The 25133-nt window shown below is 44.6% G+C and overlaps 5 protein-coding genes across 52 annotated transcripts; 2 read left to right on the top strand and 3 right to left on the bottom strand.

Moving 5' to 3' along the window:
• Nucleotides 1-191: 191 nt before the first annotated feature.
• On the bottom strand, nucleotides 192-5672 carry uck2b (uridine-cytidine kinase 2b). The gene is made up of 7 exons (XM_040170490.2): nucleotides 5498-5672; nucleotides 3606-3765; nucleotides 2828-2924; nucleotides 2522-2664; nucleotides 2310-2407; nucleotides 2142-2190; nucleotides 192-1696 (listed from the first exon to the last, which is right to left on the bottom strand). Exons 1-7 carry the CDS (start codon nucleotides 5600-5602, stop codon nucleotides 1560-1562), a joined length of 789 nt encoding a protein of 262 aa, XP_040026424.1. The 5' UTR covers nucleotides 5603-5672; the 3' UTR covers nucleotides 192-1559.
• aldh9a1b (aldehyde dehydrogenase 9 family, member A1b) lies at nucleotides 5635-10876 on the top strand. The gene is made up of 12 exons (XM_040170487.2): nucleotides 5635-5945; nucleotides 6178-6403; nucleotides 7206-7351; nucleotides 7518-7647; nucleotides 7916-8050; nucleotides 8547-8743; nucleotides 8825-8965; nucleotides 9058-9246; nucleotides 9336-9423; nucleotides 9593-9734; nucleotides 9909-10021; nucleotides 10165-10876. The coding sequence occupies exons 2-12, from the start codon at nucleotides 6223-6225 to the stop codon at nucleotides 10257-10259; spliced, it is 1557 nt and encodes a 518-aa protein (XP_040026421.2). The 5' UTR covers nucleotides 5635-5945; nucleotides 6178-6222; the 3' UTR covers nucleotides 10260-10876.
• Nucleotides 10650-14175, bottom strand: zte38 (zebrafish testis-expressed 38). Its single transcript, XM_040170489.2, has 12 exons — nucleotides 13509-14175; nucleotides 13139-13283; nucleotides 12763-12826; nucleotides 12563-12599; nucleotides 12436-12456; nucleotides 12316-12342; nucleotides 12126-12193; nucleotides 11895-12043; nucleotides 11576-11808; nucleotides 11331-11379; nucleotides 11208-11248; nucleotides 10650-10998 (listed from the first exon to the last, which is right to left on the bottom strand). The coding sequence occupies exons 1-12, from the start codon at nucleotides 13557-13559 to the stop codon at nucleotides 10951-10953; spliced, it is 933 nt and encodes a 310-aa protein (XP_040026423.2). The 5' UTR covers nucleotides 13560-14175; the 3' UTR covers nucleotides 10650-10950.
• Nucleotides 14176-14352: 177 nt separating this feature from the next.
• Nucleotides 14353-16841, bottom strand: prdx1 (peroxiredoxin 1). The gene is made up of 6 exons (XM_040170491.2): nucleotides 16705-16841; nucleotides 15744-15860; nucleotides 15417-15570; nucleotides 15192-15314; nucleotides 14868-14998; nucleotides 14353-14747 (listed from the first exon to the last, which is right to left on the bottom strand). Exons 2-6 carry the CDS (start codon nucleotides 15847-15849, stop codon nucleotides 14665-14667), a joined length of 597 nt encoding a protein of 198 aa, XP_040026425.1. The 5' UTR covers nucleotides 15850-15860; nucleotides 16705-16841; the 3' UTR covers nucleotides 14353-14664.
• Nucleotides 16842-20388: 3547 nt separating this feature from the next.
• LOC120815798 (histone-binding protein N1/N2) lies at nucleotides 20389-24758 on the top strand. 48 transcript variants are annotated; one of them, XM_078099228.1, is made up of 16 exons: nucleotides 20389-20538; nucleotides 20659-20769; nucleotides 21129-21209; nucleotides 21298-21407; nucleotides 21488-21678; nucleotides 21742-22038; nucleotides 22294-22432; nucleotides 22542-22609; nucleotides 22697-22788; nucleotides 22874-22947; nucleotides 23113-23301; nucleotides 23408-23580; nucleotides 24005-24076; nucleotides 24204-24296; nucleotides 24372-24502; nucleotides 24579-24758. In XM_078099228.1, exons 2-16 carry the CDS (start codon nucleotides 20669-20671, stop codon nucleotides 24583-24585), a joined length of 1818 nt encoding a protein of 605 aa, XP_077955354.1. In that variant the 5' UTR covers nucleotides 20389-20538; nucleotides 20659-20668; the 3' UTR covers nucleotides 24586-24758. The 48 variants fall into 48 exon arrangements, with proteins under 48 accessions (XP_077955354.1, XP_077955339.1, XP_077955333.1 ...); XM_078099224.1 differs by having other exon boundaries at nucleotides 20425-20538; nucleotides 21488-21561; nucleotides 21619-21648; nucleotides 21874-22432; XM_078099220.1 differs by having other exon boundaries at nucleotides 20425-20538; nucleotides 21488-21561; nucleotides 21619-21648; nucleotides 21841-22432.
• Nucleotides 24759-25133: the final 375 nt, after the last annotated feature.

Raw genomic sequence — 25133 nt, 5'->3', positions numbered from 1 at the left:
GATCGTGCTTAGAATATACACAATAGTAGCTTGATATTTTTATGAAGCATTCATGGTAGGTCTTCATGCCGTTTAACAGAGCCGTTATCGCTTCAGGGGATCAGTTGTGAAAACAATAACACAAATTGAATGACTATCGGTGCCCCCGTGCATTTTTTTTACAGTGAGAAACCACTACGGATATATTCAAATAATGAGTCACAGTAAAGCATTTATTAAAGAAATAACAAACCAGTCTTTTGACAAGAACACTCGGCTGCAGCAGTTTACTCACCATTAAGCAATTGCAACAGCGTTATAAATCATTCCACAGCCCACAGTACAAATCTCCTCGTAGAAATCAGTCATTCAATTTCTCACTACACAATAAATACAGCAAGTGGAATACAAAATTGATTCGATAGTTCATTATGCCGTTAAACTTCAAACAATGGAAACTGGCTCGTAGTGTGGATACTTACTGTACAGGTTAACCTGAGGCACCTTTGCAGAGGCATTGTGGTGGGTCTTGGCGGTTAATGGCCACACCTGGGATCACTAATATTGCTAAGGCATTTAACACCTTCATTACAACTTTTTCTGGCATTTGTCACCGAATCGGTTGTCCAGCCTGAGTATACGTTTCATATCTTTCTGTTGTTTAACAGGACAATTTCTCTCAGGAATGCGAGTCTGACCTTTAAAAAAAAAAAAAAGGAATATTTAAGTAAAACAAATATCCAAATTAGAATAAGCATTGCTTAATAACTTAAAAGACTGCCTGTATAAATCGGTTTTAATTGGGACAGTCACCAGCTTTGTATTTATCCCCAAGTGTAAGCACACTGGTCAGCTGAACCTCACAGCCTTTGGCTTCATTGATGTGGTCGTCTCATCATTCTGCACGTGACAATCAGTACTGAAGAATCGTGTAGCGTGTCACGCAGCAGCAGACACTATACAGTTATTGAGGTGGACTTTTGTACAAAACATAACTTTTAAATCCCCAACGAACAATAACAAAACAAAAAAACTCAAATATTCCCAAAAAATAAATAAAATTAGGGTTGGTATCACTCCAAAGATTGTCAGTACAAAGATAGGAGTGCAATCTAAGTTTCTTTTAACTTGTGTTGTATTTCGCATCCTCTCCTTTAGGACCCAAGCAAACTTGGGTGAGGCTCCCCGGTCATCAGAGGGTTCAAGTTTTATCAGATATTGCAATAAAGAAAAAAGGCTCCCCTCTTTTATTCATAAGCAGCATGATCTACCATGGAGCAGCAGGGGATACATAAACACAAAATGCAATTTGGGAGGAAAACGCATGGGGTCAATTTTAAACCCACGGTCTCATCATAAGAATAAGACCTTTTTTTTTAAACTGGGGGGGAAAAAAAAATCCTAAATCTCAAGTTTAATAACTAGCGAAGTACCCAATAGAGTAGTTACAATAAAAGGCATTTCAATTATTTTTGCATCACCCCCCCCCCCTCTCTTAAATACGTGAATGCCAAGCGGCATTATTTACAACGTAACCTCTCCGCACCGCTCTCCGGCCTGTGAAGAGAGGTGTGGCGAGGTCAATGAGGCCGGCTGCTGGACTCAGAGGTCCGCCGCTGACGTGGGGTGCTGTGGCCGTTCGTGCAGCCGTTGTGACGCTTGCTTGGTCCGCCGTTCAGAATGTCTTGGATGTGCTGCACTATCAAGTTGATGGCCACTGCAGAAAAAAGGAGGAACACAGATGTTTACACAGAGTGCCCCACCGATTCTCCAATGCACTCCTAGAACATTGTCCAGGGATGGATAGAAAAATCAATGCAGCAGAACCAAGGACAACGTTTTTCTATTCCACGCACACTTTGCAATATGTGGTGCTTTCATTACCCACAATGCAGCACTCAGGTCAAAAGTTCAGTCAGACAGCTTGAGGATTTATTGCAAATAGCAACTAAAATGTAACAATCAATCTGCTCAGTCGCCAATAAGCTCACATCATGGCAACTTCACCTCCCCAGATTCTTCTCATTTTAAAAGTTGTAGTTCTTAAACTTCTAGACTTTGAGTCCGTAAACCGACAGATCTGTTGAATCCTTCTTTAACAATATTCCCAGCCCGACCAACAAAGACGCAACGTCGGCATAGCGTATAACAAGTGTCCATACCAAGGTTATCTGCTCCCCGTGGAATGATCACATCTGCATACTTCTTTGTCTAGTAAAAAGAGTAAAGTCAAAGTTACTAAACATTATACATCCCCAACGCCGCCCGTGCCGTATATCTGTTGGACTCTAATGCACAACCACAGATGCTTCTACGATAGGAACACTTACTGGTAAACAGAACTCCTCAAAGGCCGGTTTCACAAAAGTGATGTATTGAGCCAGAACTTGTTCCAGCTCTCTCCCCCGCTCACCAATGTCTCGAAGAACTAAAAAAAAAAAAAAAAAAAGAAGAAGAAAAATACCTACTCATTAAAAACACTGATAGGTTAGCAGGTGCAAGGCTCTGAACGCTTTATATTAACCGAACCCTCCCTACACACCTCGGCGTGAGAGTCGCGTGTCTGGATCCGTGTCGACAAACAGCTTCATCTGGAACAAATCTCGAATCTCCTGCGAGTAGAACATGAGGATGCCCTCGAACAGGACCACATCAGCCGGGTACACCGTAATAAACTCCTCTTTCCTGAAACACAGATTCCCTCCTCCATGTCAGCGTTTACATTCAGACGTGTGGTGTGCACACAATTACAGCAGCTAGTTCGTCCGAACTGGTTCAACGCGATCATTTCATCTATTCCGCTAGAATGAGGGGTGCCGAACGGCAAGCTTTAAAGAAATCTGCTCACCTGGAATGAGTGACAAAGTCATAAACCGGAATCTGGACTGTCTCGCCCTGCAAGATTTGCCTGAGTGTTTGCTTTATCAGCTCATTGTCAAAGGCATCTGAGGAAAAGAGAAGGACCAACACGTAAGTCTGGATCTTTGAGAGACCTCATTCAACCGGCGCAGTGTGCGCCCACGTGTGATCCCACGCTGCACGTTTGGTAACCCAGGAATCCATTTCCTGTAACACGTGTTGGTTTCAGCCTCTGAGCCTTGGAGCAGCTGCCTCTGTGAAAGGCCTGCTGACTGTGGGGATTTAAAATCAGCCGAGAAAGGAAGCAGGAACTACAGTGTGCAATGTCAGACTCCAAAAATGGAGTCTATGCTTCTGCCAAGGCACACTGGAGGACATGATTAACATGGCAGTAATTTGTGCTGCTGAACACAAGCCTGATTTAAATGTTTTCGATCATCTTGGTGAATCGCTTGTTGAGACGTGCATGTTATTGTGATAATAACTCCTCCTCCTAAACCTCAGCATTTAATTAATCTATTTTTATACAAATTAATTTGTGTTGGACAAGGTAGGTGAGAATTTAAAAACTACAATGAAACTCCACTTGCAAAATGAGGTTTCATAGCATATAAAAACATATACTTTAACTGGGGCAAATAAATCTGATATGAATGGCACACGTGTGCCTACTAAAAACATGCAGGGGGATACATATCCCATACAAGGCATTCTGTAGACAGCTAGTAGTAGATAGCTGTGCCACTATCTACTCAGAATGTGCATACCTGGGTGATCAAAGTTGAACTGGCCCTTCAGTGCTTTGGCCTTTTGTTCTGCAGTTAGCACCTTGTAGAAGCTGTCCTGGCTGAGGATCACCACCTGCCGCTGGTGGTGGTCGATCTTGTTTTGGCCCAGCAGCTCCATGATCTTCTCACACACAGATGACTGAGGAGACAGAAATAAAGAAACATGAAAAAGGGTATGCCACTAGACGGAAAGAGCTGAGGTAACAGCTCTGGCAGTCTACATGCATGAGGTCAGAAAAACTTAATCTGCAACACTTACGCAAATATGACTGAAAGCACGAGTTTAAATTCAGTTCAATTAGTGCCGCCCACGGTCACATTTAACTAGAAATGGGGTGCATGGGGAATTTCCCCACTTAGAGCGAGGTCGACTAACAGGTGAAACGCCAAGCGGCCCACCACGTTTGTCCCCACTGACCTTCAACCAAACGAATCTCACACCCACAGCTGACTGGGCGTTCTGCAGCGACCACAGGCTCTGTTGCCTTTGTGTATATTAAAGTGCGTTACAATGAAATTGGACCACACAGGCGTTGTGTCAAACAGGGATTGTTGGGTTAATTGATGCTTAGAACTTTGGTTTTCCGTTACTGATGGAACGAATGGAGGCTTTTCTGTATTAAAAGAACTGCCGGTCTATCGTTTGAACCTCAGCGGTGCTTTTGCTGCAGTCAGACCGCAGTGCCAAGATGCATCTTCCAATCCCTTGCGATTTAGGACGGGTGTTGTCCGACTTCAACAATACGGACCACCCCGGATAAAGTTGGGAGGGGAGGGGGCAAACAAGGAGAACGGAAGAGTGTTTCCCCTTTCCCCCTCGGATCTAATCCTGTGAGCCAAACAACGTGCCCGAAACCATTTAGAGTGATATTTGGAGATTTATTTTTTACAGCACGGCTCAATTACTGTAGGCAGATCCAAAAAAAAACGTATGTATTCGCATCCTGTCCTTCGATGTGGTCTACAAGACCAGTGGAAGGGCTCACAATAAGCACGCCGCTTCATAACAAAGACAAATGACGTCATAGAAACGACATCCGAGGTCGCAGCGGGATGTGGGTGTCAGAGCATCCTGGGCTAACGTTTACAAAGCTTAAAATAAATGTTATACGTCACATGCTTATTACTAACGTTAGCGTACACCCGGTAAACACTTTACGTCCATGCCGTTACGTGTGCGGAACAAAAGGAAGTCGTCATTTCCCACCGGTGCCCACGTCGGTTCCGAACATTACTTGGAACAAATAGGCCAAGTTAACTAAACGCCCTTTAAACTTGTGTTAGCGGTCATTCCCCCGTCAGTCAAACACACGTCCACTGCTGCCCAGACGGATAATCATCTTTTATTACGAGTACGTGATGCAGGTTTGATCAAAGGAGACTTGTCTAGCTGCCGTTAGCACATCGGCACATCTCGGACGTGATGGAATTTAGCCGGGCAGCTAGCTTGAAAGAAATAAGCCAAGCGAATGCCATTGTTCTTCGCGTAATTGTCGTCTGTTAATTAAAGCAACCGTTTTCCCCGTAATCATCCGGGGTGGACCAAAGAATAAACTGGAAAGACGTGTAATGGATTGACGTTCACGACAGGCGGTTTTAAATCGGGACCAAGTAAAGCTCGGTGCTGACAAAGAGCCGGATGGTTAAAGAGAAAGATGAGAACACCGACTCAAAACCTAACGTTGGGACCGTGGCGTGGGGGGGTGGGGGGGAGGAGTGAGGGGGGGGGGGTCCCTGAAGCCACGCGGTCAACCGGCAAACCGCTGACGAGAAAGACCTTCGACATGATTTTGTTGAACATTTTTTAAATAAAATAAAATAAAACGGGACCATTCGCGAGAACCGCCAAAAGTGCTAGCCGGAGTGCCAACCTTGCCGCTAGCGGTGCCTCCGGAGACACCGATGAGGAAAGGTTGTCGGACAACGTCGGTGTTGTCGCCGCGGTCCCTTAGGTGCGTTTCGCTGTCCCCGGCCATGCTTGCAGTGTGTCGTCACAGCTGCCGCGCTGGAGGATAAAGGAGGCGGAGCTCCGCCCACCGCGCCGACGCTCCTTTCAGCCACTCGTTTTTATTCCATTTTTTAATTTACGTAGACGTATTTTTTCAGTATAGGTCAACTCCGACACATTTGACGGTCTTATTTGAATAAATTAGTAATTTGTAGATTTTCGTGATGGACAGTGAGGATAAGAAATCGTCCGTTACGCGATGACGTCACCCGTGATACATTACTTGGCCCACCTCCTGTAGTGGTGAACAGGTTTTTTTTACGTTAGATCTATCATCTTAAAATACGCAACAATTGTGAAGAAGCCTAAAAGTAAGTTGTTATAGAGTTAAAAGCAATGGTTACACCCGACAAATGACATGGCCGGGGAAAGGAGGTGCGCTTGTTTACAGTTGCACACACTTGTTGTTGCGTCAGCTGACTCTAAATCGTTGTGGGGAAATTCTTCTTCGACGTTTTTTAACGTTAATGTTGCTGGTTTTGTCCAAATGAACGGACGGCTTGGCATAACGTCTAACAGCAGAAATGTGTGTTTCTACGCTAGCGACCAGCTAAACCTCGGGAGAAACGAGTCATTTGGAGGAACGTCATGCTCCAGAGGCTCCGTGGGTCCCTGCTGCGGCGGCCCGCTGCGACTCCTCCAGCGGCCGCGATACGATGCCTCTCCTCGGGCTCCGCGGACATCAGGGTCCCGCTGAACTTCTGGGCTGGGAAGAGACAGACGAGCTCACGTAAATGTAACAAGGAAAACGTTTACGAACCCGCAACAGGTAAGGCACATGCATTATCGCGTGCGTGTGTTTCCTAACTGGACTTTGACCAGCACTTTGGGGAAAGGTCTGTCTGGTGATATTCTGGCTTATGAGCACAATACAATGTGTTGTGTTATGTCTGCTTGACTTTTCTGCCTCACACATTTTGCAGATATGGCTTTTACTCGTGCAAAGAAACTGTGCAAACAAACATGCATGTCCATATATCCCTGTCCCCACAAGGCCCCTTTCTTGTGCAACCACCGATGGCCCCGGACCAGCTCCAGTGGGCTTTTAGGGCCACTCTCTAGCTATTATAGCTGTTGTGGTACACTGCAGATTTCTTTTTATTGATCTTAATGGCCGAGGCACCGTTCTCTGGGCTGGTTGAAGTTGTAAGAAGCTGAATCAGGTGCCAGTCAGCTTGAGATCAGCAGATGTGCAAGGGAAAGCCTTTGCTCGTGCAATCCGAGAGACATTTTCAACAGTACTGTGACTTCATGAAAGTCAAAATAGTGCTTATAATTTGTGAGGTTTTCTTGCGGTTTCTAGTTTTATTGCGCATGAGCTGGCACACAACCTATGTGCATCCCACTCTTTGGACAGAATGATGCGTCTTATTTAATCACTCACCCCGTCATTGGAAAAATGACGTACTGCTTTTGGCATTTTAAAGGCCTCGACTTAATCTCCTTCTGTTATTAAAGGCCAACTTCGAACCAGTAAAAACCAAAGGGATGATCGTGCCAAACTGAGCAACTTTTTCTTTTTATATTTAACCCGTGTACTTCAGTGTTGTCGCCATCCCATGTTTGTGCAGGGCGAGTCTTGTGCCTTCTGGACCCGTGTGGTGCTGCAGAGGTAGATCAGGCTGTGTCTGCCGCCACGTCGGCGTTTGCCCACTGGAGCAAAATGTCTGGGATGGAGAGGGCGAGGATCATGATAGAAGCTGCCCGTATCATTGAGGTGTTTTGTGTGTGTGTGTGTGTGTCTGTAATCTGGTGGAGCCCCTTTCATGCTATTAGGAACAATACCCTACTTTAATTAAGTGTATTTAAGGGGGGGGTGCTTTCTATTTGCAGTGTAGCATCGGAGATCAAACCAAATGTATTACACTTACTTTCATGTTCAGAGGAGGCGAGAGGAGATAGCGGAAATGGAGGTGGTCAACAACGGGAAGTCCATCACAGAAGCCCGTCTGGATGTGGACTCTGGCAGACTGTGTATCGAGTACTATGCAGCGCTCGCTAGCACTCTAGCAGGTTGGTGCAGAACAACTCTGACTCATCAGCTGTATCATTTCCCACCTGTCCAGAAGCCGTGAAGCAGGAGGCAAAAACAAAGCACTGATACGGGCATGACAGGTTTCAGTTTCACCAACCATATATTCTGCAATCATATTAATTACAATGTTTAGTGGGATGTTGATGATGATTGTGCATTTTGCTAATCTTAAGATGGTCTGCATTGCTCCATGCAACGTATTAATTTAAAGTGACACTGTCTACGCTCTGCCTTCTTTGTGTCCAGGCCAGCATGTCCAGTTGCCGGGGGGATCCTTTGCCTACACCCGCAGGGAGCCTTTGGGAGTGTGTGTGGGCATCGGCGCTTGGAATTATCCTTTCCAGATAGCTGCCTGGAAATCCGCCCCGGCTCTGGCCTGTGGTACGGGGATCATTAGCTTTTAGTGCACACAAGTGGTTTCAGGTTAGAGTTGAAATCAAACAAAATATCTAACATCACAATGTCAAAATGTATTAAGCATTCATATAGCTCTTCAAAAGTAAGGCTTTAACGTAGGGAACGTTTTCAAGGGTTTCTCCATTTCAGTCTTAAAAGACTGTCCACACAAATATCTCCAACAAATTTGAATCTTTCCCAAATTTAGTACACAGCATATTCGACAAGTCAATATGTTTTATATGTTTTTCTTTCTTTTTTTCTTTTCTTTCTTGAACTGGTTTCCAAAGCATTTTGGGGTTGGCTTATTGGACATACATACAACTGCTACAACTCACCCACTCATCGTCCAATAGCAGCCAAAATGCTCAGCAAACTTATTGTCCCTGAACCCCAGCTGATGTGTGTCATTGACCCGTGACATGGGTCGGATCTTTTAAACCGCACGAGTCAAACAATGAGTGTTACTCATCGGATACAGGGAACTCCATGGTGTTCAAGCCGTCCCCAGTGACGCCCGTGACGGCGGTCATGCTGGCGGAGATCTACGGCGAGGCCGGAGCCCCAGAGGGGCTGCTCAACGTGGTGCAGGGCGGCCAGGAGACCGGCAGCTTGCTCTGCCGCCACCCAGACGTCGCTAAGGTGTCCTTCACCGGCAGTGTGCCCACGGGCAAGAAGGTCGGGGCTTTTTACTCGCTAGAATTAAAAATGTGAAGTTATATTTTTCGATGCTAGAATCCATGTGACTTTGACCCACAGGTTATGGAGATGGCCTCCGAGGGGGTGAAACCTGTGACTCTGGAGCTCGGTGGCAAGTCTCCGCTGATCATCTTTCAGGACAGCGATCTGCAGAACGCCGTGAGCGGAGCTCTTATGGCCAACTTCCTGTCCCAGGGCCAGGTAGATGTTGTGGTTTGACTTTTTAGAGGCTGACTCAACACGGGACCAATCTACAAATGGAATTATTTTATACTTTATCAAATGTAACACAGGTCTGCAGCAATGGTACACGGGTGTTCGTTCAGAAGGATATTCTGCCAGAGTTTGTGGAGGAGGTGGTGAGGAGGACACGGGCGATAGAGATAGGAGACCCGCTGTTGGAGAGCACACGAATGGGAGCACTGGTCAACCACCCACACCTGGAAAAAGTCCTGTCCTTTGTTGACCAGGCAAAGAAGGAGGTAAGACTAGTGCCGACATCTTCTTTGGCCTTCAACAGGCTCTTGTGCGGCAATTTTAACTTGACCTTTGTTAATCGTTCTGTTTCTAGGGAGCTACAGTGTTGTGCGGTGGGGAAGCTTTCGTTCCATCAGATCCCAAACTCAGAGGTGGATACTACATGACTCCATGTGTACTGGGTGAGACTTCCATAAACCCCTCTATGAATCCTATTCCTCTCCTTTTCTAATTCTGGCGGCCACATCTCACACAGTTAAGAGTGGAAGGGGATTCCTCTCTGCCCGACTGCAGTTTAGAGAGGCGACATTAAGGTCAAGTGTTTGTCCTTTCCTGCTCCTCTTCGCTCAGGTGGCTGCACGGATACGATGACCTGTGTGAAGGAGGAGATCTTCGGGCCTGTCATGTCTGTGTTGTCCTTTGAAACCGAAGAGGAGGTGCTGCGCAGAGCCAATGACACCACCATGGGTCTGGCTGCGGGAGTTTTCACCAGGTGGGTTTGGGGCGAGACGTCCAGGGCGACCTCACACACACACACAAGATTTGGAGCGTTGTCTTTGAACTTGAAAAAGCTCAAATTAAAGCAATCCAACCAATCCAGTAAAGTAGAATAATTGATTGATCAATATGTGTACAGTTTATTCAAATGAACACACAACCTCCTTAGGGATGTGAAGCGAGCTCATCGTGTGGTGGAACACCTCAAAGCTGGTTCCTGTTTCATCAACAACTACAACATCACTCCGGTGGAGGTGCCCTTTGGAGGCTTCAAAATGTCAGGTACAGATCAGGAGCCAGATGCCATTTTGCCTGTTTGTTCATCATTTTAATAATATATTATGATACGGTATTATCATTAAAACACAACGGCAGGTAATCCGAGCACCTCCTTTCTTTCCTTTTGTGATCTCTACTTTCACCAGGCATTGGCCGCGAGAACGGCCAGGTGACGGTGGAATATTACTCCCAGCTCAAGACGGTGTTTGTGGAGATGGGAGACGTGGACAGCCTCTTTTAGGAGGCGCACACACAGGAGGATGCAGCTGCGGCGGTGACCTAGATGACATGTAATGTGACCCAGAGACTAAAACAGAGGAACACCACCTCAGGGAAAGAACATCAAAGGTGATGAGTGACGAGCCTGTACTGAAAATATGGTCCGTTTCCTAAATGTTAAACAATGAAGTCTGAAGCAACTCGCTGTGTAGAATATCAGAAGTCTTTAAACACATTTGAATTTACGTACACTGTGTTAAAGGGATACAATTCAATTACGTTTATCTTTATTTGCTGAACTTTGATCCATTTCAGCTCCTAGACATTAGACGAGTCACCTGCTGTTATTTGCACTGTATGTTTCTTGCTTGATATATTGTGTTGGCCATGTGCGAATTAACGAAAAAGGGGGTTTACAAGTCAAGCTTTATTTCTTCATCAATGTATTTTATACACATACAAAAGAAATAGGCACCTTGAATGTTGTATTGATTGACCTAATCTAGATTGTACAGTTAATTTATGCTTTTTGTACACTGTTAGAATTAGACAGTAACATTCTGCCTGGTGGGTAAATATAATTATGTAAGAAACCAGTTCGGACACATTTTCATGTCAAATAAATTGTGACATAACAAAGCTGTGTTTAACATTTCAACAGAAAAAGTTTGTGTTCACATTGCTGTCCGTTTTTGCTTTGTGTATTGTTGTGGCTAAATTCTTCTTCTCTTCCTTGACAGTTTTTTAGCAACTCCATTTCTCTGAAAAAAGTGTTTTAAACAGCTGTACTTTATTTTGAAAGTCAACTAAATTCAAAAAAATCGGTCTATTTTGTCTATGTTTAAAATGATCAACTGGATGATAAAAAAAGACTTATTGTGCACTATATTTGAAAGATTATGACAATTTAACAGACGTGATGCATATAGGAAGTCTCCACTGTATAATAATTCCTCTAGTACAACTATACCTTTGCCATGGGTCTTTTAGGTTTCTTGAACTGTGCAGACTCTGTTAAGAAGAAAGTTTACAAGTGTCACCATTTTGATATATTTTGCACATCAGTTTTGTAACAATAGCAGCGCAGACTTACCATCTTCAGAAGGTAGATCGTCTTCGTTGTATGTCTTCGTACAAGAATCCTACAGCCAGACAATTATGATAAACTTATATAGAACTGCACCAGCTAAAAAACAACGCTCTTACATGGGATAACTAACAAGATTTATCAGGAATGAGACTTTCGAGCCAATTTTGAAAGGGAATTTTGTGCTTGCTTACAGTACAGCAAAACTAAATCTGAGATCCAGCATTTTAATAACCCCCTTCTGCACCCACCATCATCATTCCCGTCTCTGGAGGATTGCTCTGAGCAACGTGCTTGCTCTCCCTCAGGTGGTCCCCTTCTTGAAGCTTCTCCAGACGGCCTTGTTCTGCTGACACGCGCACTCTCAACGCGTGAAATGGTGTCTGCACTTCGCCCACCTTGAAGTGCACTGCCATGCCTTCGAACCAGAGGCTATCACATTCACCCTCCTTGAAGCCTGGGGGTTGGTAGTCATCTGGAGTGACTTTGAAAGAGCAGGAGATGTTTACAGTGTGCTACCCAAGAAATTACCCTTCATTTAGTACCGCATGCAGAGACATTAATACTTACTGTCGTCATAATAGTAGAGCTTCATGCTGAGGTATACGTTGTTTGGGAGGACATCCAGGTTCTGCATAAGCAGGAAGAGCTTCCTGATGAGCAGCACTGAGGCTCTCTTGGTGTCCTCCAATGTCACCTGCACCCCCACATCGTTGTTTCTGTGATTTCAGAGGTCGTATCATCATCACATATGGATGGGTGGATCCAATTCATCTAAGCAAACAGAAGGCCTATACAAACCTCAGCACGTTCATCTCTGGTCCCTTCTCAGTGTATTTGAATTTGAACTGGTATGACTCAATAATGCACTGCAAAGGCAGAAATGTTTATTTACATTATTAGACTCCACATTGGAATTACAATTTTACAAAATAGTACGTTTCTATTCCAAATTGTTCATAATCTTACTGTATTTTCAGGGGTAACTTACGTTTGGTTCATCTGGATTGGTGTACACCTGGATTTCAAATGCAATGATCAATGTAATAAATGTGATCCGTTTCATGTAATCAATGTGTTAACCATACGTGTACCAACTTGATCTGCTTACCCCAATGAATACAATCTGGAGCTGTTAAAAGGACAACATTGAAGAAGGATGGAAAAGTAGCATTATGGAATAAAAAGTCAGACCAGGCAAAACATTACAAATTCTAATTATTGACGGAAGCACTTACATATTGCTTCTCTAACGCATCAAAGCAGCCCATCATCCTGGAACATTGAAGATTGAACAAGACGAAGACATCCATTAGGAAAGAAAATTACCTTCAGCCACTTAGTGCTGATTATCTACTCCGAGTGTTCAGTTGGCCGCTCTGGCCAGCAGAGCAAATTACTACTGTATATTCTGGAAGTGTTTCAGCAGCATAATCACCATTTAACAACCTTGCTGGATCCTGGAGTGTTACAGTCGTCACGCAAAACTTTGATGCACAAATCTGGGGAAAACCCAAATAACAAAAGTAAGAAAAACACAGCATAGATGTATTTCTCTTGGATATTAAGCAACAACACCCTCCATGACCCTGTAAAGCTCTGCATTTAAAATACAATTCTACTACTTTCCGCATGTGCTGGACGTCTAAAATGTTATTTCCCCAGATTACAATAGAGCTAAAAAAACATATCGAAAATCCCAGTTAACAAATTAACTTCGTGAAACAAGTTCTAATGGTGCATTATTGTTTTTAATTGTATGCATGAATATTTCTTTATTCCTCTTGAGGACATTTATGGTCATTTGTGTTCACCTTCCAGATATCTGGATCTGTAGGCGTCCTCCGGGAAAATCCCCCTGAGGTAGGTGATGGAGGAGACCGCCACGGCCATCATCCTCTTAACAAAGACAAGCGACTCTTGCTGTGTTTTCAAGTCCTTGAGGAACAAGCCGGCCCACTTATAAAAATGAACAGATCAACAAAGACGTTAAGAAACAGGAGAACACATCTGGACTAAATCTGACTTGTTAAGTTGAAGACCACACGATGGCGCAGTTGTCCACGCCGAGTGTCCTCCAGAGCCGACTCGGAAATCATGAGAAACGTGGACTTATAAACGCAGAGATCGATTAAATAAAACCATAAACAGCTTATCGTTTGCTGGTACGTGGTGTAGTCAAACCTCGGCAGTTTCCTCCTTGCTCTTCTTGGGGCACATCTTCCCAGCCGCCATGTTCTCCTCTTCGGGGGCGGAGGGCTCTCCGATGCTAACGATTAGCGTTAATTAGCTAATCAACTTTATATTAGGCTACACCGACAACAAGCTAATGGGGAAAATGCTAAAACTACACCGTTCGCAACAGCACCTTTCCTCAAATAACTATAGTAATATCTGCTCTCTTGAAGAATCTCTTAAGTATTAACAGTTTACACGTAAATTAAAGTTTGGGTTATAGTTTCTCAAACGGTATAATAATAGCCAGGATGTATGGAAGTAGCTTAACGTTAATTTAGCGTTAGTCAGTCTTTCCCGCCGAAAGTAGATGACCGGAAGTACATTTGTGAATACTAAACATTTATATGAAGTGAGCGTCAGGGTGGAATATATGAAATATGAATATTACCTTTCCATGTAAAACTTAATCCTACTACAAATTCAAATACTCAATTAAGAGTTTATTTAATGGCATGCCAAACCAGAGGTGCCCTTCCTTATCAGTTCTTTAGAAGCAAAAAACACAGGTGCAATAAATAGCGTAATAACGATAACCCCTTAAGGGTGTAACTATAAACAGTCCACGGCCACGAAGGGAACACAGCCATGATTTATGATGAGTCATTGTCGACCCAGTCAGCAAACGCTTCTGCTGGGAAGTTGTAGAAACAAGAAGGAAGGCTGATACAGTAGCTGATAAGACGTTCAGGTGGAGGTGAGGGTGGAGCTCACTAAATGTCTTCAAAAAGAGACCAAGTGCACCTGTGTGGCAAAGTGTGCAGGAGCATTTAACAAACAACTAATCGCCTGGTTCGGGAAAGCTTGTTTATTTTGAACTTTCCTCAAGTGTTGAAACGTTAAACATGGAAATCATTTCCACATAAACATAACGTCAGTCTCATACTATGCAAACAGACATCCAGCTCAGCCTGACGGTGAAGATAGCACACATTACCACAACATAATTACACAACTATATGCTTTGGCCATAATTGCACTATTCACACTACAGATGACTGAACACACACAGCATGTAGACAAAACACCAGCTCCTAACTACTCCTCCACAGGCCTTCTTCCTTTAAATATAATGTCCTATAGCAGGTGGCACACCCTGGGCCTGTTACTGCTTGGAGAAGAAGTCTTTGCTCTTCTGGACGTCGGGTTTGATGGTGTCACTTCCTGGTTTCCAGCCAGCTGGGCAGACTGAAAAGAAAAGACGCCTCTAATGAGCCTTCTACCAATATGACGCACATATAGAGTAATGTTATATATATATGCATGAGTGTCCCTTGAGGTCTGCAGAGTGTTACAGCAGAAACTTACCTTCTCCGTGTTTGTCAGTGAACTGAAAGGCTTGGACCAGACGAAGGGTCTCCTCAACGGAGCGTCCAACCGGGAGGTCATTGATGGTGATCTGCCTCAGGATGCCCTTGTCGTCAATGATGAACAGACCTCTGAAGTAGAGCGAAAGAGCGGTTCGTGGACGCAGGAAAGTTTAAGTTCTGCAAGTCGCTGCCTAAAACTTCAGGTTGGTGCATTTAATGATGTCAAAAGAAAAAGAACGTAGAATCTCACTGCAGCAGCAAATGGAAGACGTTTTCTAACCTTTATCAAAGCAGAAAGAAACTCCACCATTGTTAAACCAACCTGTAGGCAATGCCTTCATCCTCCTTCAGGACACCATAATCTGTGGAGATGGTGCGCCGCGTGTCTGAAACCATGGGAATCTTCATGGTACCCAGACCGCCCTGCTTTCGAGGCATGTTGACCCTTTGAGAGCGTTCATCAAAATAAAAAAAAGGGAACAACGTGAGACGTTTGCAAGAGATGAATCCACGCGATGGACGCGTAAAGGGTATATCTTGAAACTACCATGCAAAGTGGGAGAAGTGAGAGTCCACAGAGGCGGCGATGACCTCACAGCCGATCTTCTTGAAGTCGTCTGCAGCGTCACTGAAAGCGATGATCTCGGTAGGACAAACGAAGGTGAAGTCCAGTGGATAGAAGAAAAAGACGACATATTTCCCTGCAGCAAAATAAAAAATAAAAACGATGCATCTGTTGCGTTTGGGAATTACAGGCTATTTTATTCTAGTTTTCAGAAGTGTAATTGGATGTCTATTCAATGATTTGTGGGATAACACAGCAAATCGATGTCATTGAGCGAGTCATCAAAGCGGGGCCACGGTGGCGGCGTACCTCTGTAGCTGGAAAGCTTCAGGTCGCTGAACTGCCCGTCTGGCATCACCGCCTTCGCTGTGAAGTCCGGAGCCGGCTTTCCGATCTGTGCTTTGCCTGCAGCCATCTTCAGTTTAGCTGAAGAACAGAAGATGGAAATCTCCACTGACATTTACACTTGTCAATCATGATTTACTTAAAACAACTTATCTGATGATTGTTACCTGGATAGATTAAGTAATTCAGAAGCTGTTGCCTCAAATTGCTTACAACTCTGATCAATAAATTCATTGTTCGTGGTTGGTTAATTAATTATTTGTCAGGCATCATATCTTCAGAGCGAAGCCATCATTGCCTATAGAACAAGGAAATGTAAAATATTTCCTACAATAGCTTTCATTTAACCAGAAGAGATTTTTTTTAACTAAAAATTGTTGCTTAAACTCCGGATTAAAATGCACAAACTGGCACAAGTGGACTCAATTCCACTTCTCTCTTCTTTTTTTTTTTTAAATGAACAGGTGTTTCCTCATATGGATATCAACAATGTTTTTTTCTTGATACATATTACCAGTAAATTAGTCAGCTAAAGAGCAGGTAAAATACTAAATGGCTAAAGACCAGGCGCGTGTTGGTTGTCATTAACTGAATCACTGCAACATTTCTCCTGAGATTTAACTGTAATTTATAGTCATTTTTGGTCTTCCAGGTAGCAAAAAACAAACAAATTATCGGATTTCAGTAACGTCAAGTTAACCCTCAAAACCACGAATTATAAAACCCGTTTCCGCTTTATGCGGGTGAACAAGGAAATAACGTTGTGAAAACCCACTTGTTGAACTAAAATCCAGCAAACGCTGCGAAACCACAAAACCTTCATAAACGGTGTGAAGAAAGCAACAAATAAACCGCGTGAAAAACAAACAAAGGAAAAGAGAGTAATACAAATATTTAAATGCATGGTATAAAAAAACAAACATACCTCAGTTCTTTTCACGCCAGATGAGGAGACACAAGAGAGAACGAGAACCGGCAGCCTCGAATGAAGAATATATACGAGGGCTCACTTCTCGCGATAACCCCGTCAGAACGAGACTACACGGCGCTCGGGGGCTCCAGTCTTAACCAACCTCCCACTACACAGCATGACTTTGCACTTTTCCTTATGACTTTTCTGGGAAATGTCATGCTCATGTGAAACCCCATGAAATCAAGAGGATGAAGAGACCGACAGAAAGGAGTTACTCATAGGAAACATTCTTCAGGCTTCGTCTTTCAAAGTCTCACACTATTAACTCATTGGTCCCTGTGGCATACGTGACCTCTATGTTTCATCCAACTTCAGTAATCAAGGCAACCTGAATTCGTTCTACAGCCAGTTTTGAGGCAGAACACTGACTCTATTAATCATAAATGGAATTTAAACAGCAGGTTTTTAATGGCTTGCCGTTTCCTAATCCCAGTTAACCATCCACGCAGGAGTCATGAGGTTTCATTGTATGACTAGAACTCTTTTAGGATGCAGCACGTAGTCATCATGATTAGACACGAAGCAACTCCTTCACATTGGTGTGCATCCGAGTGCCTAAACAAGGATTTCCCGCTCGGAAAATAAACCACAACCCCATTAAAAACCTGCATTCTTTTATTTAGCCTGTGTACTGACCCCCCCGACATATATGAATACAACCTCACATCTTACATTGAAGTGTTTTTTACACTATGCTAGTGTATTATCATCACCAGAGTACTTTTCAGAGGAAACTGAGGGACATATTTTCCATACTAGAAACAGATGTTTTCCATAACAAATACAATCAACAACCAATTCAGAGTATTCATTCTAAATTAATTAGAGACAGTGACCATCACACATTTATGTTCATTCTATTAAGCTCCAAAAAAAAACATGTGCTGGCCTGTTTCTCCCATGTTTCGTGAATTTTCTCATACTACTGAGCTCTTAGTATTTTGCTCTTCTGTATTTAAAGAAGCCCAAGGCGCTGCACTGTTGCAACACCTTGTACTTTCCTGTGGGCCGCAGAAGGCCTTCTTCATTTCCATTTCCTTATTGCCACTAAGGCTGAGGAACACCAGCCTCTTCACACGCATTGTTAGTTTAACAAACATCGCTTTATGTTGTTCATGTTATGTAAGACAATCCTTAAAATGATTGGCCTGATGTCTACCTGATAAATGCTATGTTAACTCCACATGACAGTTATTAAGACCGTAATTTTATTTTATCAATCCTGGTTTTATAGTTTATTCATAATCAAAAGCATTTGCCATTTAATTGGGATATTCCACGTATTCTTAAGATATCGTTGGATAAAAGCGTATGTCTCTGACAGTTAACACGTCCAACCAAGCATAACATCCTTTACTTTACAACAAGCCTGGGACAATTATTGTACTCTGAGCAGTGGAAACATGATGAAAGGGGAGTGAACCGTGGTTTCATAGCGCTGCATAATGTAGGCCGCAGTGTCAAACTGCGGCTGATAATGAATACTCTTTAGTGACCCTTAAAACAAATCAAATATGTGATTAGAGACACTGGGATTTTTAGGCAAATTATGTTCTGTTTGCAAACAATCATCTGAAGAAACCGGTGTTGTTTACACCCGAGTCTATAACCTAAAGAGACAGGGGATGTTATCTGCTCAAACAGCCCCTGCACCATCCCTCCCTTCTCCGCTGTCACCAATTGATGTCTTTGCATGCCGTTGCCATGGGCACTGCATCAAGGGCGAGATAAGAGGAGGACACACAATAACCTTCTGTTAGAAGCTCCATAGTAGGCTAGTGATCAAACCATATCCCTGTGTTCAACAGCCGTTTCACATTATGCTCAGAAATAGTGCATCCACTTCACTGCTTGTTGCAAATATGGTTGAAAGGCATCAATGTGTCGATCATCCTGGTCACAAAGGGCCATGCAAAGTATCAAAACACTTTAAATGGAATAATGAATCATGCAAAATACTGGTGCCGATATTAGTTATTTGGCATATTTCTGTGTCCTCTCTCAGAAATTCTCCAAATGAATTTGCACGAGGGCACACAACATCAAAGGTGTATTTTTATAAGCTCTAACAAATCCAATAACAAATCTCTGAGTGTCGCAAAGTTGATCATTTCCTTTTGGAGTAAAATTGAACAAATTAAATGAAAAACTTGAAACGGTTGAAAATGTTTTACTATTGAAATGTCCCTCTGTTGTGTCATTATCATGGAATTAAATCATCTTTTCAATCATCTTATCCAACACTGCGAGAAAGAAATAGCAGCCCTATAGCAACCCAAATTCCATTTAAAAGGTACAAATACACTTTTGCTTTCTTTACCAGAATTTCTTTTTTTTAATTTTTTTTAATGGTGTCACCAGACAGAGTGAGTACATACTCTGTGGCCAAAAATAACACATGTTTTGTAAAGCCTTCAATGATTAGCAAAATTGACTCATACAGACAATAAATTCTCTAAATATTGTATTTCAAACTGATTTCCTCTGGATTGGAAGAAATATAAGATAAACAGGCAATTTTTTCACTCATGATGTTTGCTGCGTTGTTAGATTTTACCGGGACATTATAGCAGTTATCCAGGATGATGATGACAATGTGAGGAGGGTGCAGTACAATTTTCTCAGTGTGGGGTTTATTGGATGCCAGGCCCAGACTTGTCATGACGAGGCAGGGACACAGCGGAGCCAGCAGGAGGTGTTGAGTGGGGAGCTGGCGGATCCATGTCCCTCACAGCAGGACGTGACAGCAGCCTTGTGTAGGTCAACACATGCACACTGCTGTGTTCAAAAATGAAGAAACGCCGGACAGACAGAGGGCATCGCAGATCTAAAGGTTCAAATCAAATGTATTTAATAAAAGAGATGGTGTTGTGGTAAAAAGAACATCTCAGCTGAGGAGCCGCTGGTCTTTGCAACCAACAGGCCCCAGGTCAGTCCTTTGACCATCCCTAGTGCCCGTCTGCTGCCTCCACCAGCGAACTCGAGAACAATCGTTGCCTATAGGTATTTATACCAATACGTAAAGGAGTGAAAGTTAGTGTCCACACCTCTGGGAGTGGTCTTCTGGTAAATTCAATGTAACTCGGATTTCGGAAGGCCCTCATTCAATATAAGTTGTTGTTCAAGTATTACATGCATGCATTCCAGTTGATTACATTACATCAAATACAATCATAACTGTACATTGGTATTATTCTATTACAGTTGCAGAATTACAGTGGTTTTACAATATTGTCATTACTTTATTGATTACACAGTTTCAGAATCATGGCTGTATTCTGGTGTACACTATAGGTATTTTATTAATTTTATGAACCGGGTCGTCAGCTTATTTCTAATATCCTACACACACACACAAGCACACATACAGACATACGTACCTACATATACAGTACCCCCGAACCGCTTTAATGAACCCGTGTTATGCAATTAAACACAGTAGTTATGGATCCCCCAAATATTCGATATCAAATTAGATACACAATACATAAGAAAATATGAAGAAAATGATTGTTGCATCAGTTACGTGAACTCAAACCTAATATTTTCCTACTCCAAACGTCTCTTTAGCAACACTCTACGTGTTGTACGTCTACCTGCGCTCTGTGTCTTTAAGAATGATCCCGCGCCGGTTTACGAACACGGAAATTAGCCGGAAACGGAAAGAACATTTCGCGCCAAATTGAAACAATGGAGCAGGAGCTCTTCAGTCTTCTTACGCACCAGCCGGTGAGCCGCAAGCCAACGCACCTCTTCAAACGTCTCAGTCGCCACCTCTCGGACAAGGTAAACCACATTTAATATACACGTTTGCTCTCACTTAGACGTTTAAAACTTCACCAAGATTAACGGGCCCAACTAATTAATCGGTTTTTGGTTTGTAAAGTTGTTTTTCTGTTCGTCCAGTTGAGCGAACATGGAGGAGGCCAACAAGCTAATCGGCTCGGGCAAGAAGCACCTGGTGATGGGTAAAGTGGTGGAGGCGGTGAGCGCCCTGCAAGAGGCCTGCGGCATGCTGTGAGTTTTCACTGTGCGAAGTTACAGATCCAGCCTACAAGCTTTTTACCAACAACAAAGAGAATGATCGAGAGATACATTAAATCAAGCCCCATTGCTAATCTAGTTGAAGTAAATCGATTGAAGCCAGAGCAGGTATTTTCGGATACAAATGTAGTGAGCACAGTTTGAGACTTTTATTAAAATGGGAACCTTGAAGTACGATATGTTAGCTTTTAGAGGTGTGTTGATGATGCGTCATGGGAACAGCTTGCAGCTGCTGGGTCGATGCAATAAGCAGTGGTTGCCAGCTGTGCTTTCATACAGATTTTACAATCTGACATATCACTTTTTTTTTTCTCTCTCTTGGTTTTTCCCAGAGCTCAAAAGTACGGAGACACTGCAGACGAGTGTGGAGAGGCCTTCTTCTGGTGTGGCAAAGCGCTGCTGGATTTGGCACGGTAAAGTATTTAGTCCTGCACCGTGCCGCGGTGGTCTTTTTTGTATATGTGTGAAAAAATGCCGACCTAACTGACCCCGTTGTTGCAGGATGGAGAACTCCGTCCTCGGTAATGCTCTGGAAGGAGTACCGGAAGATGGAGAGGAGGATGACGAGAAACCCAAGGACTCTAATGTTGACAGTACGGAAACCATTGATGGTGAGGGAATTTATATGTAGAGAGAACCTGGTTTTGTTTTTGTGGGAAGCTGCTACACTGCTCCTCTTCACTCCCAACAGAGCAGACCAGAGATGAGCTGAGGGTGCAGGTGTACGACGCCATGGCAGAGAAGAGCGACGAAGCCGCTGCCGAGGTGAAGAGCGACGAAGCCGCTGCCGAGGTGAAGAAGAGCGACAAAGCCGGCGCCGAGGTGAAGAAGAGCGACGAAGCCGGCGCCGAGGTGAAGAAGAGCGACGAAGCCGGCGCCGAGGTGAAGAAGGGCGACGAAGCCTCCGCCGCCGAGGTGAAGAAGGGCGACGAAGCCTCCGCCGAGGTGAAGAAGAGCGACGAAGCCTCCGGCGCCGAGGTGAAGAAGAGCGACGAAGCCTCCGGCGCCGAGGTGAAGAAGAGCGACGAAGCCTCCGGCGCCGAGGTGAAGAAGAGCGACGAAGCCTCCGGCGCCGAGGTGAAGAAGGGCGACGAAGCCTCCGGCGCCGAGGTGAAGAAGGGCGACGAAGCCTCCGGCGCCGAGGTGAAGAAGGGCGACGAAGCCTCCGGCGCCGAGGTGAAGAAGGGCGACGAAGCCTCCGGCGCCGAGGTGAAGAAGGGCGACGAAGCCTCCGCCGCCGAGGTGAAGAAGAGCGACGAAGCCTCCGCCGCCGAGGTGAAGAAGAGCGACGAAGCCTCCGCCGCCGAGGTGAAGAAGGGCGACGAAGCCGCCGAGGTGAAGAAGGGCGACGAAGCCGCCGAGGTGAAGAAGGGCGACGAAGCCGCCGAGGTGAAGAAGGGCGACGAAGCCGCCGAGGTGAAGAAGGGCGACGAAGCCGCCGAGGTGAAGAAGGGCGACGAAGCCGCCGAGGTGAAGAAGGGCGACGAAGCCGCCGAGGTGAAGAAGGGCGGCGACAAAGAGAGAGGTGATGAGCAACAAGAATCTGCAGAGAAAGATGAGGAGAAAAACGGCAACTGTGCTAAAAATGAAGACAAGGAGGCAGAGGAAAAGTCATCGGATGAGGAAAGGGAAAAAGGTGGGTTTTCTGTTCAATATAGACCGTTGGTTGCAAATGGCGTACTGGTGGTTGTAATCATAAATTTCCCAGTTTATCTTAACGTGTTTTATTGACACTGATGTTTCAGACGTTGAGGAGGAAGATGAGGAAATGGAGGCGGAGGAGCAAGGCGAAGAAGATGGAGCTGCCGAAAAAGTACGTGAGCAGTGGCTGTGACGCACATCGAATGACGCTGCCGGGTGATTTTAGGGGTTGAGTGTAAGTACACATGTGTGTTTTCAGGAAAGCGAGGAGGAGGAGGAGGAGGAGGAGGAGGTGGGGAACCTGCAGCTTGCCTGGGAGATGTTGGAAGTTGCTAAAGTCATCTACAAAAGGTAATGGACCCCCCCCCCCCGCAATGCCCAATGGTGACTATCTGAGCTGCAGCCTCCACGTTAACTGATTCCTTTGTTTAACAAGGAAAGAGAACAAGGAGGATCAGCTGATGGCGGCCCAGGCTCACTCAAAACTGGGTGAAGTTTCTTCTGAATCAGGTACTAAGATTACTGCACCATTCCATGCAAAGATGGTTACCTAATAAATAAATAAATAAATAAATAAATTGTTTTAAGATGCAACTAAAATAAAACATGCATGCCTGAAAGAGTTGGCTTGGTTTGTATTTCCCTGAGAAAAGTGAGTTGCTGCTTGTCTTCCAGGAAATTACACTCAGGCGTTGGAGGATTTCCAGGAGTGTCTGAAGCTGCAGGTGAAGCACCTGGACGCGGACAGCCGCCTGCTGGCTGAGACTCACTACCAGCTCGGCCTGACCTACAGCCTGGACGTCCAGTACGGCCGGGCCATCGAGGAGCTCAAGAGCTCCATCTCAGTCATAAAGAGCCGACTGGGTAAGCATGCGCCCCCCCTTACCCGTCCGGGTAAGCATGCGCCCCCCCCCCCAACTCGGACGGTTTCCATGCCAACGTTGTGCATCATTTACCTCCCCCACGGCAGACAAGCTGCAGGAGCTGCTCAACAAAGCCGAGGGGCCCGACGCGCTGCCAGATGAGAGGAAGGAGATGGAAGAGCTGAAGGCTCTGCTGCCAGAGATTCAGGAGAAGGTGGAGGACGCCACGGAGGGCCTGAAGATGACCAACGCTGCTGCTGAGGACGGGACGGGTGCAGCGGTAAGTCGGGGGTCTGAAGAGGGCTGCTTGGGCACTTCATAACGACAGCGAGGGGGAACGTGGAGATGTTTCTGACATGTATTAAAGGCTTTTAATTCATGTCAATTCATATTCATGGAGGGTCTTTTTGCTGATTCTTTCGACAAACTGGTTTTGAGTGGCAAGAACTTGCGTTTTCAGTATTTACTGCTCATTGAGTGTTCAACTGGGTAAAAAGATTTTTCACAGTAAGCTTTACTTTTTTTTTTTTTTTTTTGCATTCAATGCTCGGAAACATTTCAACTGACACCTGCTAGTGTTTTGTTTTTTTTGTTTTTTTTTAAGCTAGAAGATCCACTTTAGACCCAATCTCCGCCTTACTATGAGTGTAAATCAACAAGACCAATTGTGTTGATTGTGACGTAATTTGAAATTTGCCTGTCAGGACGGAGGCTCTACCTCTTCCGCGTTCCCCGTCTCCGTTATGAAGAGCGCCGACTCGTCGTCCAGCTCAACGGTAGGTCTCGTCCTGTTGTAGGAATATTAGACGGCTGTACCTGCTACGGGGGAATGAGCAGTTTGGTGTGATCGCTTTGAACCCTCGCTGAGTAGTGACACGTCTGGAACCATTGTCCTCCACCCAGTTTGCCGTCACGTCGACCAGCGCTGTCGGCTCCACCAATGGACACGCCTCCAAAGCACCGGTGTCAGACATCTCCCACCTGGTCAGGAAGAAGGTGAGAGCCGTTTTCTTGGGATTAAGATGAATCGCACAGATTTGTCTTGCTTGAACCAATGCCTGTGTATTTCAGAGGAAACCCGAGGAGAGTCCGGTGAAGGAGGGCGCTGTGAAGAAGGCGAAGCAAAGCGATGGCGAGTCCAGCGACGTTCACAAGGCCAACCGAGACACGAACGGACACGCCGACAGCACGGAAGTCGAGAGGTAGGAGACTACACAGAAATAAAACAAATCTACGTGCTTTGAGTGGCGGGGCCGTCTAACTCATCATCTTCTCCAGTCAGTGAAATCGGTGATCTTTGCCTCCACCCAAGAAGAGATTCACACACACACACACGACGGCCGCCAACTGTCGCTCCACCTGTTTGCTGCTGTAGATATGAGCCTTTTTTCTATGACTGTTGTGATGTCAGTGTTTAACATGTGTAACCTTAAGTTCAATAAAGCGTGATTTGATAAATCTTTGTCTTACTTTGGCATTTTCAAAATTAAACTGTTCTGCTCCAGAAGGTGTGAATATCACCCTGATGTGTTCAGAGAGAACTGGTCTGTGGACTAGTTGGGATGCAGTTTAAATATCATTATGAACACTTGTGGGTATTTCCTTTTTAATTCGTGATTCAACATGACGACCCAGTTACTGTTTGTAAAATCAACTTAATTGTTGCATAAACCAAGTAAATAATTGTACTGAACTCACATGTGCCGCTTTGGTTTACATCTTGTACGACATTCTGCACACGACAGGAGTCTGAAGTCTGCAAAAGAAGCAAACACTTAATCTGAGGAACCGAAGCAGTGATCAAAGATTTATTTAAACATTACATATTGTCAT

Source organism: Gasterosteus aculeatus, chromosome 3 (assembly GCF_964276395.1).
Source record: "Gasterosteus aculeatus chromosome 3, fGasAcu3.hap1.1, whole genome shotgun sequence".
In the NCBI taxonomy this organism is placed as follows: Eukaryota; Metazoa; Chordata; class Actinopteri; order Perciformes; family Gasterosteidae; genus Gasterosteus; species Gasterosteus aculeatus.
This window is presented reverse-complemented; position numbering and strand designations above follow the sequence as displayed.

Coding starts and splice junctions, on each gene's coding strand:
- aldh9a1b (XM_040170487.2), top strand. CDS start 6,223: ATGCTCCAGAGGCTCCGTGGGTCCCTGCTGCGGCGGCCCGCTGCGACT. Junction 6,404..7,205: donor CGTTTACGAACCCGCAACAG/GTAAGGCACATG, acceptor ATGTTTGTGCAG/GGCGAGTCTTGTGCCTTCTG. Junction 7,648..7,915: donor GCTCGCTAGCACTCTAGCAG/GTTGGTGCAGAA, acceptor CTTTGTGTCCAG/GCCAGCATGTCCAGTTGCCG.
- LOC120815798 (XM_078099176.1), top strand. CDS start 20,669: ATGGAGGAGGCCAACAAGCTAATCGGCTCGGGCAAGAAGCACCTGGTG. Junction 22,433..22,541: donor GGATGAGGAAAGGGAAAAAG/GTGGGTTTTCTG, acceptor CTGATGTTTCAG/ACGTTGAGGAGGAAGATGAG. Junction 24,297..24,371: donor CCCACCTGGTCAGGAAGAAG/GTGAGAGCCGTT, acceptor TGTGTATTTCAG/AGGAAACCCGAGGAGAGTCC.
- prdx1 (XM_040170491.2), bottom strand. CDS start 15,849: ATGGCTGCAGGCAAAGCACAGATCGGAAAGCCGGCTCCGGACTTCACA. Junction 15,571..15,743: donor GAAGCTTTCCAGCTACAGAG/GTACGCCGCCAC, acceptor ATTTTGCTGCAG/GGAAATATGTCGTCTTTTTC. Junction 14,999..15,191: donor GATGAAGGCATTGCCTACAG/GTTGGTTTAACA, acceptor GCTCTACTTCAG/AGGTCTGTTCATCATTGACG.
- uck2b (XM_040170490.2), bottom strand. CDS start 5,602: ATGGCCGGGGACAGCGAAACGCACCTAAGGGACCGCGGCGACAACACC. Junction 3,766..5,497: donor GAGGCACCGCTAGCGGCAAG/GTTGGCACTCCG, acceptor CTGTCTCCTCAG/TCATCTGTGTGTGAGAAGAT. Junction 2,408..2,521: donor CACGCGACTCTCACGCCGAG/GTGTGTAGGGAG, acceptor TTTTTTTTTTAG/TTCTTCGAGACATTGGTGAG.
- zte38 (XM_040170489.2), bottom strand. CDS start 13,559: ATGGCGGCTGGGAAGATGTGCCCCAAGAAGAGCAAGGAGGAAACTGCC. Junction 12,343..12,435: donor TCCAGATTGTATTCATTGGG/GTAAGCAGATCA, acceptor TTTGAAATCCAG/GTGTACACCAATCCAGATGA. Junction 11,809..11,894: donor GCTCTACTATTATGACGACA/GTAAGTATTAAT, acceptor GCTCTTTCAAAG/TCACTCCAGATGACTACCAA.